The sequence below is a fragment of the Saccostrea echinata genome, unplaced genomic scaffold (assembly GCF_033153115.1).
Source record: "Saccostrea echinata isolate AGI-Se365-2 ecotype Australia unplaced genomic scaffold, CSIRO_AGI_Sech_v1 ptg000040l, whole genome shotgun sequence".
NCBI classification, from domain to species: domain Eukaryota; kingdom Metazoa; phylum Mollusca; class Bivalvia; order Ostreida; family Ostreidae; genus Saccostrea; species Saccostrea echinata.
The window spans coordinates 6115499-6134455 of NW_026889789.1; the positions used below are offsets into that span (position 1 = coordinate 6115499).

The window sequence follows — 18957 nt, forward strand, 5'->3', positions numbered from 1 at the left end:
TCACCTGAGGATACTCTATGCCAAGTTTGCTTGAAATTGGCCCAGTAGTTTTGGAGAAGAAGATGAAATTGTGAAAAGTTTACGACAACGATAACACGATAACGCCGACAGAAAACAGAAAAAGAACTGCGAACGATAGTATTGTTCTCTCGCCTACCCCCAAGTCAATTTTTAAAAGTTAACACATTTGAATGATTTTTCATAATTATAAGAGATATTTATATGAATTTTCATAGGACATTAGTTCTTTGGGAAAAGAAAGAGAGATAACTCTATAATTTTGGTAAAACTTGTGTTTTTCACTATAGAAATCAACGGAAAATGGAAAATATTTTTAAAACGTCTCCCCCCCCCCCCCAAAGAAACGAAAATTCCTTTTTACAGGTAATATAGACTGTCATTTCACAATTTCATAACAAAGCTTTTTGTGTTTCACGGGGGGGGGGGGGGGCATATGTCTACAGACCAAAAAGTACAAAAATGCTTATTTTTTTTTCCACCAATTTCAAAGGAGTTTACAACTAAAACATTGTATTTTATTAATGATATGTGCTTAATTTTATATGCGTTAAACATTTAAGGAACATTTACTCATATCCAAGAATATTTTAAAATGTGGTGATGCTTTAAACCCCGATTTCAATGGAAAATATTATCTACCCCCACCCACCCCCCATTTAAAGAGCTGGAATAAGGGGTAATTAACTACTTAACACTGTTATCAAAATTATCAGTCAATTACCATTGAACTAGTCTTTGCATTCAACAAAATTTTACGGCCAAATTGCCATTAGTATTAAATTAAATGGGTTTAAAAAGTAGGCGGGAATCGAGAGTTAGCGTGCGTAGTTCTTTCGATCAGAAAAGCTCTGGTGAGCTAAAAAGTGTATTCTTGTTGTTGGAGATCTTGTTTTTGTTTCATTATTGCTTGTTTATATGCAATGGATTGAGTGCATTATCTTTTCTTTACAATGGAAAAAATATTGTAAAATGTATGGTTTAAAATGCATGAAATGTATGGTTCCCTATCATTATCATGATTGTGAACTTAATAGATTATGTGCTTGAGCGCAAACGAAGACGACAAAAAATAAGAGAACTGACATATGAACTGACCAATCATACATTGTCATTCGTAATGCATCTCGTCATGTTTTTTTCCCAATACATATAATCATTAAAACAGTAGTAGGATTTACCGAAAATGTTTTACGGCACCTATTTGAAGATCAAACATGTAATATTTAATGAGAGGGACAGAAATAACATAAATGTTTCGTTGTCAAAATTATACCTCCATACGACCATCCAGAGAACACGCTTCCATCTTGATCACACACTTCTTTATCCACCTTCTGGTCAAGACGTTTAGAAGCGTCCACCACCACTACGTAGAAAGCTCTCCTGGTCAGGTAAATCTGGTGACAGGCGTAGTACGCACACTGTCCCCCAAAGTCAAAGAATGTCAAAGTCTTTTCGGCGCCAACACTTGTAGTATATGTTTTCCCATTGTTGTCCTTGTTTTTCTTTGCTAAAAAAATCATCACAAAATCAGTATTTCTATTTTTCATTTCTATTTTTCAAAATCAGCATACCTCACATTCTGTCAATATTTTGGTATTATTACACATTACAGAAGCAATGGCATGGTGTTTTGACTTTCTATTAAAATTCATAGTAAAAAAACTAATTAAAAATTTTCTTTTAAGAAATCAAGTGCTAAAATCACAATGCTGAAAGTAATTTATTAGCATGATTAAGCACAAGTTAAAGTATATCATATTTTTAGTTTTGTGTAAGATCTCTCTCTCTCTCTATCTATCTCAAAGGCTTAAGATGGAAAACCATTAAAAAATGTGTTACCTCTTAATGATTTTGTTTCATCACATATATCAAATATTTCCTCATGCACCTCCAATCCCTCAGTAGATTTAACGTCCTTTATCACATCTTCACTACAACCAATCAGACGTTTAAGTAGCGTGGTTTTCCCCGCCCCAGCACATCCTACAATCATCCCCCGGGCATGGTGGACTGTCTGTGTTCCTCTCTTAGCATACTCCACATACCGCTCTCTGGCCTCCTGGTCCCATCGTAGTATTTCTTTTGGGACACCCACTGTATCATATGAAATTAATGTATCAAAGAATAAATCAGTAATTCACAATACAATTAATACATTTTTTATACTCCAGTCTCAGGGAAAAAAATGGAATTTGACAGCTTTAGCTTTCCAATATCAGGTTTCAAATGAATGCAGTTATTAGAGCCTCAAAAATATGAAATAAAATGACCTCTTTTACAATTTTCGATAACTTCATCTTAAATGGTGTAGAGATCGATTTAATTTATAACTGTACCTACATTTATATTGTACGAAATGATAACATGTTTACTTTTGCATCCCATCCTCCGTATTATCTGGTGTTCTATTCAAGTGTTTTTCTCTCTTTTTTTCAAATAATACCACTCTATTCTTAATTAAATTTTATATGAAACTCATCAGAGAAAAGGATGATGATGTCCAAAGGTTGATGGACGATTGCAGACAATAGACGGGAATCCATAGCCGACTGACTCGAATGTATTAAAACTAATTTGATATTAAACTCTCTGCTGGGTATTCTATTATTCGTGAGTCAAACATAGATTGTAGAGAAATTAAGTTCCCTAACGTGTGTTTCTATATTTATTATTTATTTCAGTGGGTTTTTTTTTTACACTTCTAGACATATTTTCAAAACGAGGACAACATATACATTTTTAGCACTCTAGCTAGGAAAAAGCAGAAATAAGTTGAGTATTGAAAAGTTTAATAAAAGGGTTCCGGGGGGGGGGGGCTTATGATTTGAACAAACTTGAACCTACACCACCTATATATGCTTTTGAATTAATATGACTTTATATTGGCTTTGCTGTTCTTAAGAATATTTTTGTATTCATATATCCTTTATATTCTTTTGTATAACTATGATCCCCTGTTAGGTCCCCTCTATACTCCTGGTGGGTCGTGATTTGAACAAATTTTAATCTACATTACTCGAGTATGCTTTAGTTTTATTTTGAACAGTCATGGCTTTGCTGTTCTCGAAAAGAAGATTTTTCTTATGTACTCCTATGAAAAACATTGATAATCCATTGTGGCCCCACCCTACCCCCGAAGGTTATGATTTGATTATTCTACCCTGCTGAGAATGCTTCTATATAAATATGACCAATCATGGTTTCGCTGTTCTTGAGAAGAAGATTTTTAAAGATTTTCCCTGTGTATTGCTTTGTAAACTTTGATCGCCACCTGTGGCCCTACCCTACCCCAGGGGGTCATTATTTGAACAAACTTGAATCTACACTACCCGAGGATGCTTTCATATAAGTATGACTAATCATGGCTTTGCTGTTCTTGAGAAGATGACTTTTAAAGATTTTACTATGCATTCCTATGTAAAACTTTGATCGCCCACTGTTGGCCCACCCTACCCACGGGGGTCATGATTTGAACAAATTTGAGTCTACACTACTCCAAAATGATTCCACATGTTTCAAGCACAGTGGCTCTTAAGAAGAAGATTTTTAAATGCCATTAATTTTTCACAAAATCATAATTATCTCCCCTTGGAAGAAGACGTGGCTCTTTGTTTGAACAACTTGAATCCCCTTTACCAAAGGATACTTTGTGGCAAGTTTGGTTGAAATTGGTTCAGTGGTTCTTGAGGAGAAGATGAAAATGTGAAATGTTTACAACAACGACAGCGACGACGACAGACAACGGACAATTTCGATCAGAAAACCTCACTTAGTTGAGCGTTCGGCTCAAGTGAGCTAAAAAAGAGGGCAACATATACATTTTTAACTACAGTGCTTTTAAAATCTTTGGTTCTTTCAGTTTGAAATGAAATAATAAACATTGTATCCTTTAGGGTTTCAGAATTATTTCTGATAGAATTATAGATATTGTCCCAGGATAATGAACAAAATCTTGGACTCTCATAGAATCTTGCTCGTGGAATCTACATTCTTCATATCAGTGTACTTTCAGTGCTTATAATTTCACAAGCAAACTTGTAATAGGAAAAATCTAAGAGACCGCTCTAAATTTTTCGAAGAATTGGACCGGTAGGGTCAGGAACTTTTTTCATATCTTCAAGTAATGGGGCTGAGACTTTTTTCAGTTTATGATCATGGGACGTAACTTTTTTTTATTTTAATGAAAAAAGATGAATCAAAGAAAAAAATATTCAAAACTACAACAACAAACGTTGAAAAATCTAATACACAAAAATTCAAAATTTATCTATGTAATATTAACAGTATATAGAGATATCATTAGTATCTTCTCCTATTTGTTGCAGATGACTGTACTGCACTAACTTTGATGATTTTAAAAAGTAATGAAAATCCTTGTTTCATCTTCTTCAATATATGAACCTAAAGTTATTATTAGACAAGATATTATTCTTGATATGCTAGCAGCTTGACCCACTGTCTATGGAACATACTACTTAGAGAACGTGATTTCTTTCATGATCCACATCACATACATGTATATAGGACCATCTCTGTGGTAGATAATGCATTCTTGCATACATTATAGTATTTATATGTATCCCTTTATAATACATACAGTAAAACACGCTTATAGTGAACACACCTGTAATGAATTTACGCTTACAGCAAAGGGATTTTAATTCCCCTCGACTTTAAAATTGTAAACTTAACGGATATAATGAATTACGCTTATAACGATGCAAAAGCTTCACAATGTTGTTTATTAGATGAATAGCAAAATGTTCACACAAAAAACGTTAACCAAAAGTTCAAAAAGATACCAAAAAAAACCCCACAAAATACGATATTAATCCAGATTCAATTAACATATTTACGCACCTTAAAAAAGAAGTATTGACATACGAGGATGTGCGAATTAAAGTTAAAAGAAACGGAATCACAATGTTGTTTATTAGATGAATAGCAAAATGTTCACACAAAAAACGTTAACCAAAAGTTCAAAAGATACCTTGATTTAAAAAAACGCAGACAGTGATGTTTTGAAAATTAAAAAATAACGCCTGTCTGAAGAAAAAATTCCAATTTATTGTTTTGGATTTAAAAACTTAACTCAAAATAATGTTTTATCTTTAGAGAAATATAAGAAGAAATTATTAAAAAGAAATTGTTTATTGTTATGATACACATGCAGAATATGTTTACACATGCATCACTTCTGCATGAATGGCGACAGGCGCCGATTAAGGCCAACTAACAACTAAATTGTATGACAAACGAGATGACTTCAGTTTTTCCATTGTCAACTTTGCTTATTTATGTAGTAATATTCCGCTATGAAATGCATATGGTGCTTACATGTACGTCTCCCAACTTATTCGATACTCATGGGCGAGATGGTATCAGAATAATCATATATATTTCACAGGTACCTGTGGACAGGAACAACCCCCACCCCCCACCCCCGAAATTCAACCCCTGTGTTTGTTGGACATGTTTTCACAAATTATTTATCTTACACTTATTTATCATGTATTCCTTAGGAAAACTCAGGAAAATCCATAATTAATCGTTCCACACAAAAAATACCCCATAATACATTATAAGAGAGAAAGATATGCTACTCCGGTATGTTTACGTTGTACCTTCGCTGGTCTTTCTGGGTTAAAAAAAACATGTTAATATTTTATTTGAAGATAAAATGTCGGTTCACATTGTCTCTACATATATTTCTGTCTTAGTTCATGCAATCGGATTGACACTGCATCTCGTAAGAATCCCACAAATAATCCTCAAACACGATTACAGTCAGTGACGTCGCGCAAGATACCGGTGTTACTTAACGTTACGCTAATAACGTCACAAAATGCGTAAAATAATGCACAAATGTAACGTTGTATTTTCAACCTTGTGATAATTTTTTATTCTTACACCAGATATTCATTAATATGGTTATGATTTAAAAAAAAAAAGGGGATTCAATACATGTTTACATATACTATGACATGTAAGAATATATTTACAATTGTATTTATACGATTAAAAAAGAGATACAACATTACCACATTGTCTACATAGTACAAGAAATCTAGGGCCCGGGGACGCATTTTAACACAAAAAGTACATATCTATGACATAAAAAATTCGTTTATTCCATTCAAATCGCGTATATTCGAATGGACCCCCTCGTCTAAAGATAAATATTGACCCTTTCGTCTAATTCGAGCAATGTAAATTACGGAAGTTGCCGGTACCACGGTATTTTTCCGGCTAGAAGTTTATTGTTGTAGTACATGATTTTTTCAAGAAATGCTGGAATTTCAAATTAACATAATAATGATTTAAACGTTCTATTTAAATATCTATTAACTCATTTCCCACTTCAAACTGCGAGATTCATATATACATGTAATGCATATAAGACAAAGAAAAATCACATGTATGTAATGAATATCTATATTGCTAAAAATGACTTATATACGTAGGTCTGATGGGCCGGGTGTTGTATGTTTATTTGTCTAATGAATGTAAAATTATGTTATATACAAGTCACTATAATAAAATATTTACTTACTTACTTACAGTCCCACCATGATCTAAAGTGAAGTTGGAAATGTCGAGCCCCTTGACTCAGCAGAGCTATTTCAGGATTAAGAAAGTTTCTAATATATACATGTACAATTAAGTCTCATTTTATCTTATCTTGGGAAAATTCTTTCATTATTATTTTAAGACAGCTATAGAGGTATCCTAGGTAGATGTTACTGGTAGTCCATTGACAAAATTGAGGTATTTGTCTTGAAAATATCCGCAGATCTAGAACACCTCCCTTTTCAAGTTTAAATATGATGTTGTTTAGGCAATTGCAATTTTTTTTCTATGTTTAGCGTCCTCCCTTAAATCAAAATCCTATCTTTTTATCCGGGAAAACATACAAGCTGAAAGGGGGAAAACACATCAACATTATAAAAATAATTGTAGTATTCCTCATCATCATCTAAGAATTTTACTTGCATTGTAACAAACATAAACTATTAGTTTACTGAAAATACATTTTTGGTACAAAACTTAAAAAAAAAATGCAATGCCAATCTCAGAATGGTAAATTGTGTGGCAAATATTTGTATTTATACATTTTTGGTGCGTGTTTATTACAAAATTATAACTTAAAAACAAATCCGTCCGCAGACGCTTAACATAGAAAAAAAACAAGGAATGACCCTTGGTATTGGTACCCGATATCTCTGTATCCGGTCTAAAATAGAGAGGATTGAGGGTATTTCATAAACCACATGAAGTGCTACCAAGAAAAATAAATAAATCGAAAATGGTAACGGACACTTGAATTGTTAAACTTAATACATGTACATTAGGTATGTTGGAAAAGAAAATTAAGTCGCTTTATATGCAGTACACTGCACTTCCGTATAATTTCTGACACATACATGTAAGACAAACCACTGTGTTAAATTGTACTGTATCCTGGGATGATAGTCCACCACTGGTATGGCAGGCCCTCGGGCCTCTTCATTGAAACTGAATGAACAAGAATGAAAAAAAATGTTTATTTTGTACCCGATGTTTCTATATTCGGTCTGATATAGAGAAGATAAAGGACCATTCAAGTACCACAGAACGTGTTTCCAAGACCTTAGATATATATCGAAAATGGTAAAGAACACTTGATCCGATAATCTTTACACATGTATATTATAGCTATTTTTGAAATAAAGATTTAAGTCACTTGGATATCCCTTTAATGTAATACAAGTATATCAGTGCATACTACTTTATATGCAAAAAAAGACTGTACTGAATACTTTCTGACACATGAGAAAAACCATTATGTACAACGGATATATGTGCTCTATCCTGGGATAGTAGCCGACCAGTGGGATGAAATGGTGATAGTTTGTTTTTATTTACATACATAATCAGTGTAATCTTACCAGGATGCCGCCCCCCCCCCCCCCAAAAAAAAAAAAAAACACGCACAACTGAACCCTTTCTAATATTCAGTGCTCTCGGCTCTGACCTTGATTAGGCATACTGTTCATGTTTATGCGAAATTTAAGAGCTACTGAAATTTCTCCTTTTAGAACCAGGAGAGATGAAGAAAAGTTCCTCTATCTTGTATTTAATTTTAATCTTTCTACTTAGAACGACATTAATAAAAAAAAATATCAAACTTCAACTCCTGGTATTTTATGGCAAATATCATGCTCGCCGTCTTTTTTTTCTATTTGAGAACAGAGAATGAACATCCACTCATCAAATTCTGACATGCTTTCTACTTTGATCTCCACGTGAAATACATATTTGTAGGAAAGGGGTTAGAAGCCTTTCCTTAAGTGTGTTAGAGATGAAGCTGGATTTCCCATACATAATATTGAAAGGAGGTGTTAATTTACAAGAAAAGTTCATTTTACCTCAGAAATTGAAAGAACTTTTTTTATATTTACAGTTATTTATTACCTACTATTATATATTCTCTCTGGAGTTTATAACGTGAAAAATATATACTACTAAAAATAAAGAAAAAATAATAATAATAATAATAATAAATAATAATAACTTGTTGGAAAGAATTATATAATACATTTTTCTGATATATATACATTATAAAATTTCAGTTGATATTATTTTTAAAACAAAAATATATAAACCGTTTCAAAATACTTTAAAATTATTTAGTTACACATTCTGTGTATAAAAGTGACATTTAATTATACTACTTGCTTGTGCTCAAACAATTCATTTAGGTTATCATTGGTTCTTTTTAGATAAGCCTTTTATCAAATCCTAACTGATGCATTACATTTGACATGATAGAGAAATGATACTCACAACATTCACTGATACTGTCATGAATCCCCCAGTCAGACACGGTACAGTGTGTGATGATGTCCAGCTGTAGTTTGTCTATGAAGAGGTCGTACATCTTCTCCGGTCTGTTCGGTACATACAGACATCTCTCTCCCTCACTCCTCTTACACCGCCAGGACCTGCAATATTCTGATATCACGTCACGTGACGCAGTGGTCAGGAAAAACTCCAGATCATTGTCCTCCACCAAACACTCCGTAACAAAGGCGTACATGACGTCATGTCTGACATCGTCCGATTTAAAGGTCATCACACCGTTATGCGTTTCTGTGATTCCATTAGGAAGATCTACCAAGCCATCATCAGAAATATCAGTGAAATATCTGTCTCTGATTTTATCCCTTGTGATTCTGTGTGATTGTTCATTGAGATTCAGTTGATATTTCTCAGTTAACAGTAAGCAGTACAGTAGACATCTGACTTCTGGTGAATAGTTATGATGTTTATCTGAAATTGTGAAATTTAAACATTAAATAACATTAAAAGGTTTAAAGTCATAGATAACCAAAATATCATTTACCTTTCATTCCATATCATCATACAATATTGTATTTTTCAACTGAATATAAATGGCACTAGACTCAAGCTCTTGTCATTTGTACTAAAAGCTGAAGACAAAACTTGTCAGTAGCGGATGATCCATGCGGATTAGGGGAAGGGGGCATATACATGTAATTTATATAGAGAATAAACCAACAAATAATCCTTCAACTAACCCAAACCCAAACCCGGATATAAGAATTCTCCGTAAAGTTGGTAGGTAAAGATAACGGATGATCGATTAAAACTGTCTTTTTGGATTTATATTTTGTATTCAAATTGTACGAATTATATGTATAAGGTATACGTATAAACCTAAGACGGTTTATCAAAATCCCAAACCGATACACAGAATGATTTGAATCCGTAATAAGACTAGCTTCATTACCTTGACCTCTCCCCTCCTATCCCTCCACATAGAGAGATAATGGAGGGTGTTTATCGTATGGTTTTGCTAGACCTATAAATTATTATAATTTATAAATGACAGCAGAGTGTAATGGTCATTTGGAGAGTGCTCACTTTATACAGCTTTAACTAAAAATTACTAGAAATTCTTTTCATTTTTAATCTTGAGTGTATATTAGGCCAAAGAAAATAATAGTCTTGTTTCCTGCTACGAGCCCGAAAAAAAGGGGGGAAGTAGGTAGGAAAATTATTTTATTTTATTTTTTATTTTATTATTTTTCCGACTGCAATTTTTGGATATGAACTAATGCAAGATCAAATTAAACATGTCACAGGTCAATATTATCTTTTAAAATTATATTCATGTCTTTTGATGCATAACTCAAGTGGTATTTTATGAAAGTCCATAATTAAAACAGAGAATTTCAGGGTTAGGGTTAGTAGGTTTATTTGTCATATTTTTATATACAAACAAGAGACACTTATGTCCCCCTCCCCCAAATAATTGGAATTTTTCTAAGTCCAAGGGGCATAACTCTGTCCATAATTGCCCAAAACAGAACTTGATCAGATATTCTTATGATAAAATTGTATACCAAATTTCTTTTCAGTATGTGCAACCTCTGCGAAGAAAATGAACGGAAAATGAAAGGAAACTGCAAATAATTGGAAGTTCAGGGGGCATAACTCTGTCCAAAATTGCTCATGGTACCCAAAACAGAACTTGACCTAGATATTTTTATGATAAATCTGTATACAAAATTTCATTACAGTATGTGCAACCTCTGCGAAGAAAATGAACGGAATCTGTTGGTGGACCGACAGACAGCTGCAAAGCAATACGCACTCCCTTCTTCGAAGGGGGCATAAAAATTTACAAAGGTATAATAAACAAGATATCATTGAGATGGTGGCCATCTCAAAGGGCCCCGCTTTCAGCAATGAACATAAAAATGTAAGGTAGCTGAAAAGGGTTTATTTTGAAGAGGAACATTTGTGTACTATTAAGGGATGTGTTGTTTGAGTCTAAAGGGCTTCTATGTCATCCTTTTTATAATAAAAAAAATGGCACGAAAATCACAAGTGTTCCATACCCTCTATCAAAAACGGCACAAAAATTACGAATGTTGCATATCCTCTATCAAAATATGGAAGGAAAATCACAAATGTTTCGTACCCTAAGTTAATTGGTAAAGTTTGAGGCTGACTGGACTTAAGGGAAAGAAATTATGCATCAAACAAAAATTTTAAACAGAGAGGCTATTTTTGACCTTGACCTAGAAACTTTGTTCAAGGTCACTGCACATCCACTGACCAGTGGCACTCTGTGAGTGAAGTATGAACCACATTGGACCAAGAGGAGAGAAGATATGCTCCTGACAAGGATTTTTCATATAATTCTGCTATGACTTTAACCTTAGACCTAGAAACATGGTTCAAGGTCACTGCACATCCTTTACCCAAAGGCACTCTGTGGGTGAGGTATGAGCCAGATTGGGCCAAGGAGAGAGAAAATATGCTCCGGACAAGAATTTAAACAGAGAGGCTATTTTTTACCTTGACCCTCGACCTAGAAACTTTGTTCAAGGTCACTGCTAATTCATTGACCAATGGCACTCTGTGAGTGAAGTATAAGCCACATTGGACCAAGGGGAGAAAAGATATGCTCTGAACAAGGATTTTTCATATAATTCTGCTATGACCTTAACCTTAGACCTAGAAACATGTTTCAAGGTCACTGCACACCCTTTATCCAAAGGCACTCTGTGGGTGAGGTATGAACCAGATTTGGCCAAGGAGAGAGAAAATATGCTCCGAACAAGAATTTAAACAGAGGCTATTTTTGACCTTGACCCTTGACCCAGAAACTAAATTCAAGGTCAATGTACATCCATTGACCAGTGGCACTCTGTTAGTTAAGTATGAGCCACTTTAGACCAAGAGGAGAGAAGATATGCTCCGGACAAGAATTTTCATATGATTCCGCTATGACCTTAATCTTTGACCTAGAAACATGGTTCAAGGTCACTGCACACCCTTTACCCAAAGGTACTCTGTGGGTGAGGTATAAGCCAGATTGGGCCAAGGAGAGAGGAGCCGAACAGACGGACGGAAGGACAGACGGACAGACTGATCACTATAGGGCGCCCGCAGAGCGGGGCCTAATTATTATAGGAACTGCATGGATTTGAGGCTAACAAATCAAATTCAACTAAATTAATACATATAACATGTAGTTGAGGGTAACATTGAAAATATTCATCGGGATTCTCAGGAAAACCATTGTCGACCGAAGCACAGTTTTACGTAATAGTAATACATATTGGTTCTCAGTTATTCCAGAGAAAAAGCTGAAAATATTCAAATGTTAACACAAGACGATGGACGAAAATCTATAGCAAAAGGTCATCTTAGTGACTCACAGAATCAGAACTCTTCGATGTGCAGTGAATAGAGAGTTATTAAGGTAAAATATCACAAACATTTTTTTCTTCCAAAATTTAAATATCTTCGCTTAAATTGGTGTCATTTTCACTAAAGAAATGATATCTGTTTAGTTTCACAACATAAATTGATGTTTGGCTGTTCAAGCTACAAAATCACTCGGAACGCCTCTGCCGATTCGTACCTTAACGTGTTTAATATTGATGAAGGTGACAGAATCATCCGAAGTCTGCCGAATGTCACATAATTTGGTGAAGAATGAGAAAATGTAACTTTACAATACCATAAAAGTTCTAAAAATGTATAATACGTTGTTCCTGTAAAGTTTCTAGGAATATTTTCAGGAGTCATTTTTACACAATCAAAATTTATAATTAAATTTTATATTAAAAGAAATATTGAAAACAAGAGGCCTATGGGCCACATCGCTCATCTGAGCACATTGGCTAGGCAAAAGCACAAATCAGTCAATTAAACAAATTGCTTTGTTGTACATGAGAAGATTTTTTTTACAAGAGGCCCAGCGGCCACATCGCTCACCTGAGCAATGTGGCTAGGAAAAGAGGAAAAATCAGCTTAGTATTGAAAAGCTTAAATGCATAAGTGGTCCCAACCTAACCCTAAAAGGGAGTGGAGGGGGGGGGGGTATGATTGAACAAAATTAAATCTACACTAACTAAGGATGCTTACATCATTTTTTGACTAACTGTGACTTTTTTCTCTACAAGTTTGAACTTTCATTGTGGCCCCACCCTAAGCCCTGGAGGTCATGATTTGAACAAACTTGAATCTACACCACCTGAGGATGCTTCCATATAAATATTACCAATCATACAGTACCAACCAGACCCAACCTGACACCAAAGCAGTCCCAGAAAGCAGTCCCCGGGACTGCTTTGGGACTGCTCTGGGACCGCTGTGGGACTGCTCTGGGACCGCTATGGGACTGCTCTGGGACTGCTCTAGAAAGTCCCTGGGACTGCTTTCTGGGACTGCTTTGTTCACTCATGCGTGATAAAAGGTTCCGAGTGACATGATAGCTCCGCCCCTTGTGTATTCTGAATTTGCAGCTCCTTGTTGTTGTTTTGTTTACTTTCTGCAGAGAGGTGTTTAAGATAAAAGCAAATAAAAAAAAAAGAGTAATAATTTCTTACAAAAATAAAATAAAATAATAGAGATAGTTATACATGTAATTACTAAATGTCTTCAGAGGGCTGTAAATTTACACAATTGTAGTCTAGAATTAATTTTAAGAAAATAAAAGTAGTTAAAAAGGGAAGTCAGGGGATAATTTTTATCCCTTAAATTAAACTTCAATACAGGTGTTTGAAAAAAAAATTATCTAGGCCTATTTAATAAATTAATGCTGTCAAATTACATATGTACTCAAAGTTTGCATTAACAAACAAAAAGCAAACAAACTTGTCATTTCAGTAAGATACATGTATTCAGGAACGTACTGTACTGGATTTTTTTCTTAATTGAAAAAGCTAATACCATGCTTAAAAAAGAGCACTCCATGCTATTTTTTACCACCCTCAAATAAAACCTAATTATTTATTTAATGACCATGAAATAAAGTTATTTTACCATTCTTCTGTCACATAAACAATGTGAACAATTATTCGGGGACTTAATATTTATGAATTAGTTTTTAATTTATAAACAAGTCATTAAAAGAATACATTTATTTAAAAAATAAACATTTGAAAATATCGGGAATTGTGACTTGTTTCTTATTTCTTTTGTTTTTGTTTACGTGGCCGGTTAATACAATGGGATTGTATAAAATGGTGTCCACACCTGAGGTTTCAATCGCCTTTGGGCATAATTAGCAGAAAATCAATGCATGTTATTTGGGTATCAGTGTTACACATCACTGAACACGCTGGTCAACATTGACACTAATTTCAATCTATGTCCTTCAAAAAATCTTAGTTTCAATAATTGTGTATAAATTTATTCGGGATTAATTTTGAACATAATCTGAGGGTTCCATTTGCGTGATTTACAGATGTACACTCGAACATTTATATAATAAAACACTTAAAACTGAGAATATAAAGATAATTAAATTGGGAAGTCATTGAAAATAATCATGACTGAAATATAATACTTAGCAATGTTTAACAAAGAATTTTTCAAAAGCTCCAATACTTAAGAAAAATGCATTCAGAGAATAGTATGGGAATCGGCCTTGCTCTATAATTATTATTATCTATTTAAAGGTAATTCTGGTATAAAATAAACAATTCAAGTTTAATTTTCTATATAAAAAAAATAAATATGAAAACCAATATCAATCACAAAAATAAAGAAATTAGTTTATTTTGGTTAAAAACTAATATACCAAATAATTGTGTTTAAATATTCATGTTATTAATAGGTGTGAACGTCTTCTTCATTCAATAATTATAATTTGTTTCTATATGCGTACTGTGATTTTCTTAACAGTTCAGAAATGACTGGCGCATAAGAATTGTAAATATGTGTTGATACTACTCAGAAAGAATTGCACATCAATTTCAACTGCCTTTTATATAGTTACATTGTTTATTGGTAATCTCATTCTGAGTAAGCTCCGCCCATTAAATTAATTAACCCCGCCCACTGGGACTGCTGGGACTGCTTTCTGGGACAGCTGGGACCGCTGTGGGACTGCTCTGGGACCGCTCTGGAACTGCTCTGGGACCGCTCTGGGACTGCTTTAGCAGTCCCAGAAAGCAGTCCCCGCGACTGCTCTGGGACTGCTTTGTGTCAGGTTGGGTCTGGTTGGTACTGTAGGTTTGCTGTTCTCGAGAAGAAGATTTTTCCTATATATTCCTATGTAAAACTTTGATCCTCCATTGTGGCCCCACCCTACCTCGGGGGGTCATGATTTGAACAAACTTGAAATCTACACCACCTGAGGATGCTTCTAAATAAATATGACCAATCATAGCTTTGCTGTTCTTGAGAAGAAGATTGTTGAAGATTTTTCCTCTATACGCCTATGTTAAACTTTAATCTTCCATTGTGGCCCCACCCTACCCCCGGGGGGGGGGGGTCATGATTTGAACAAACTTGAACCCACATCATCTGAGGATGCTTCCATATAAATATGACCAATCATAGCTTTGCTGTTCTTGAGAAAAAGATTTTTGAAGATTTTTCCTACATACACCTATGTAAAAATTTGATTGTCCATTGTGGCCCCACCCAACCACCAGGGGGTCATGATTTGTACAAACTTGAATCTACACCACCTGAGGATGCTTCCATATAAATATGACCAATCATAGCTTTGCTGTTCTTAAGAAAATTTTTGAAGATTTTTCCTATATATTCCTATGTATAACTTTGATCGTCCATTGTGGCCCCACCCTACCCCCGGGGGTCATGATTTGAACAAACTTGAACCCACATCATCTGAGGATGCTTCCATATAAATATGACCAATCATAGCTTTGCTGTTCTTGAGAAAAAGATTTTTGAAGATTTTTCCTACATACACCTATGTAAAAATTTGATTGTCCATTGTGGCCCCACCCAACCACCAGGGGGTCATGATTTGTACAAACTTGAATCTACACCACCTGAGGATGCTTCCATATAAATATGACCAATCATAGCTTTGCTGTTCTTAAGAAAATTTTTGAAGATTTTTCCTATATATTCCTATGTATAACTTTGATCGTCCATTGTGGCCCCACCCTACCCCCGGGGGTCATGATTTGAACAAACTTGAATCTACACCACCTGATGATGCTTCCATATAGATATGACCAATCATAGCTTTACTGTTCTTAAGAAGAAGATTTTTGAAGATTTTTCGTATATATCCCTATGTAAAACTTTGATTGTCCATTGTGGCCCCACCCTACCACCGGGGGTCTTGATTTGAACAAATTTAAATCTACACTACCTGACAATAATTCCACATGAGTTTCATCTTTCCTGGCCCATTGGTTCTTGAGAAGAAGATTTTTCAATAATGGCATTATTTTTTTGCTATTTCGTAATTATCTCCCCTTGGAGGAGGGCAAGGCCCTTCATTTGAACAAATTTGAATCCCCTTCACCCAAGGATACTTTGTGCCAAGTTTGATTTAAATTGGGCCCAGTAGTTCTGGAGAAGAAGAAGAAAATGTGAAAAGTTAACGAAAACAACAACGACGACGCCAACGACGACGACGACGACAGACAACGGACAAATTTCGATCAGAAAAGCTCACTTGAGCCTTCGGCTCAGGTGAGCTAAAAAGATTTCCCATATATTCCTTTGTAAAAATCTGATCCCCCATTGTGGCTCTTCCCTATCCCAGGGGTCATCATTTGAACAAACTTGAATCTACACTACCTGAAGATGCTTCCATATCAATCTGACTAAACATAGCTTTTCTGTTTTTGAGAAGAAATTTTTTTCTATATGTTCTTATGTAAAACTTTCGATCCCCCATTGGGCCCAACCCTACCCCCAGGGTCATCATTTGAACAAACTTGAATCTACACTACCTGAGGATGCTTCCATATCAAAATGACTAATCATGGCTTTGCAGTTCTTCAGAAGAAGATATTTTCCTATATATTTCAATTTACGACTTTGATCCTCCATTGTGGCCCCACCCTACCCCCGGGGGTCATGATTTGAACAAAATAGAATCTACACTACCTGAGGATGCTTCCACATAAATATGAACAATCAGGGCTTTGCTGTTCTTGAGAAGAAGATTTTTAAGGATTTTTCCTATATATTTCTATGAAAAACTTTGATCCTCCATTGTGGCCCCGCCCTACCCCCGGGGGTCATGATTTGAACAAGCTTGAATCTACACTACTTGAGGATGCTTCCATAAAAATGTGATTCATCATGGCTTTGCTGTCCTTGAGAAGAAGATTTTTAAGGATTTTTCCTATATATTTCTATGTAAAACTTTGATCCTTCATTGTGGCCCCGCCCTACCCCTGGGGGTCATGATTTGAACAAACTTGAATCTACACTATCTGAGGATGTTTCCACATGAGTTTCATCTTTCTTGGCCCTGTGGTTCTTGAGAAGAAGATTCTTAAAAGATGCTATTAATTTTTCACTAATTCTTAATTATCTCCCCTTGAAATAGGGTGTGGCCCTTCATTTGAACAAACTTGAATCCCCTTCCCCCAAGGATGCTTTGTAACAAGTTTGGTTGAAATTGGCCCAGTGGTTCTGGAGAAGAAGTCGGAAATGTAAAAAGTTTACAGACAGACGGACGTACAGACAGACAGACGGACTACAGATAAAATGTGATCAGAAAAGCTCACTTGAGCTTTCAGCTCAGGTGAGCTAAAAATTAGCGATGAAACTCTCCTGTAAGGGAGATAAGAAAAGAATTTGTTTGTGGCAAGTACATGATCATTAAATTACAGTACTATCAATGAAATGAAAATTTTCGAAAACGTTCAAAAGCTAGAGCAGTGGCGTATTTTCCATATAGGCTAAAAGGCTGCAGCCTACACATCATTTTTCAAGTTGTAAAAATTAAAATATGTATACTACAGTATGGTTGAAGAGGGGAAGGGGGGGGGGAGATGATCAGAAAACGTGTACTTTTTTTAGGACGTCAAAGGCGAATAAAAATGTTCTTAGCAAGATGCATTTTACAATATCTAACACTGAAATAAAATTGTCTACGGGATATATTTTTGTATTACTTGTATAAGGAAAACATATCAAAATAAAAAGATATTGTTTAAAATTGCATTATTAAAAAAAACTTTCTTTATTACGTAAGCACTGTAAAGGGTAAAATTGTACAGAGATAAAATTTCTTAAGCGGTAATGAAGATTCTATTTTCATTATTGCTAAAAATATTTTTATACTACTATATATTCACTGGTCAAAAGAAAACCATGTTTTTTTAAAGTTCGATTAAAATATTCCAGGTAAACGCCGAAGTTTTCCCTCCATTTTATTTGATACTTAGACCAGAAAACATGTAAATATCAGGGATAGACATTAAGTTTCAGATCCACTTGCCCTTCAGGCAAGTGATCTTAGACTTTGACTTGTCCGAATGCTAAACTTGGTTGCCCAAAATTAGGAAAGAAATTACGAAGAAAATTATTAATTTCTGTAGACGTAATGATCAGAAAAAATGTGACCAAATACACAACTGTCAATTTGGCAAGTTGAGCTACCTGAAAAAAAAATTTCGATGCTGTATTTGTACATAAATGTATACCGCTGTACTTGTAAAATTTAACCTGTTAACACGTACTGCCATGCAGCATTAACCCTCCATTTCCTTTTAATAAAATTCATATTTTAAAAAAAAATATTTTCGGTAGGATCCTTTTGTGATTCGTGATTTTCAGAGATAACTGTGAAGCAACGCTTAAGGAAGATAGTTGCTACGAAACACATCTTATCTTGATCAGGATACATTGTGTTATACTGTACTTATATATTCTGTGCGTAAATAAATAATCTAATTTACAAATAAGAAGTTAATAAAATTTTGTTAGACATAGCATATTTATTACGAAAGAAAATAACGAACCCGATTTTTAAATGAACGGTATAATCCAGAAACGCTTCCAGGGAATTTCAAATGCAAAAACATTGTCAGTCAGGTGCGTGATGGAAATCAAGTTTCAATTTATTCTTTTATTTATTAATTAATGTAAACTAAATCAATATGTACATTAAAATGTATG

General features: G+C 34.6%; 1 protein-coding gene across 1 annotated transcript in view; it reads right to left on the reverse strand.

The window, feature by feature from the left end:
* Nucleotides 1–18957, reverse strand: part of LOC133200553 (uncharacterized) — a 44669-nt gene that overhangs the window by 13866 nt on the left and 11846 nt on the right. Inside the window, exons 4-6 of the mRNA XM_061336336.1 lie at nucleotides 8851–9336; nucleotides 1864–2118; nucleotides 1295–1531 (exon numbers count right to left, since the gene is read on the reverse strand). Of these exons, the coding sequence (XP_061192320.1) occupies nucleotides 1295–1531; nucleotides 1864–2118; nucleotides 8851–9336 (978 nt within the window). The remainder of the gene's footprint in view (nucleotides 1–1294; nucleotides 1532–1863; nucleotides 2119–8850; nucleotides 9337–18957) is intronic.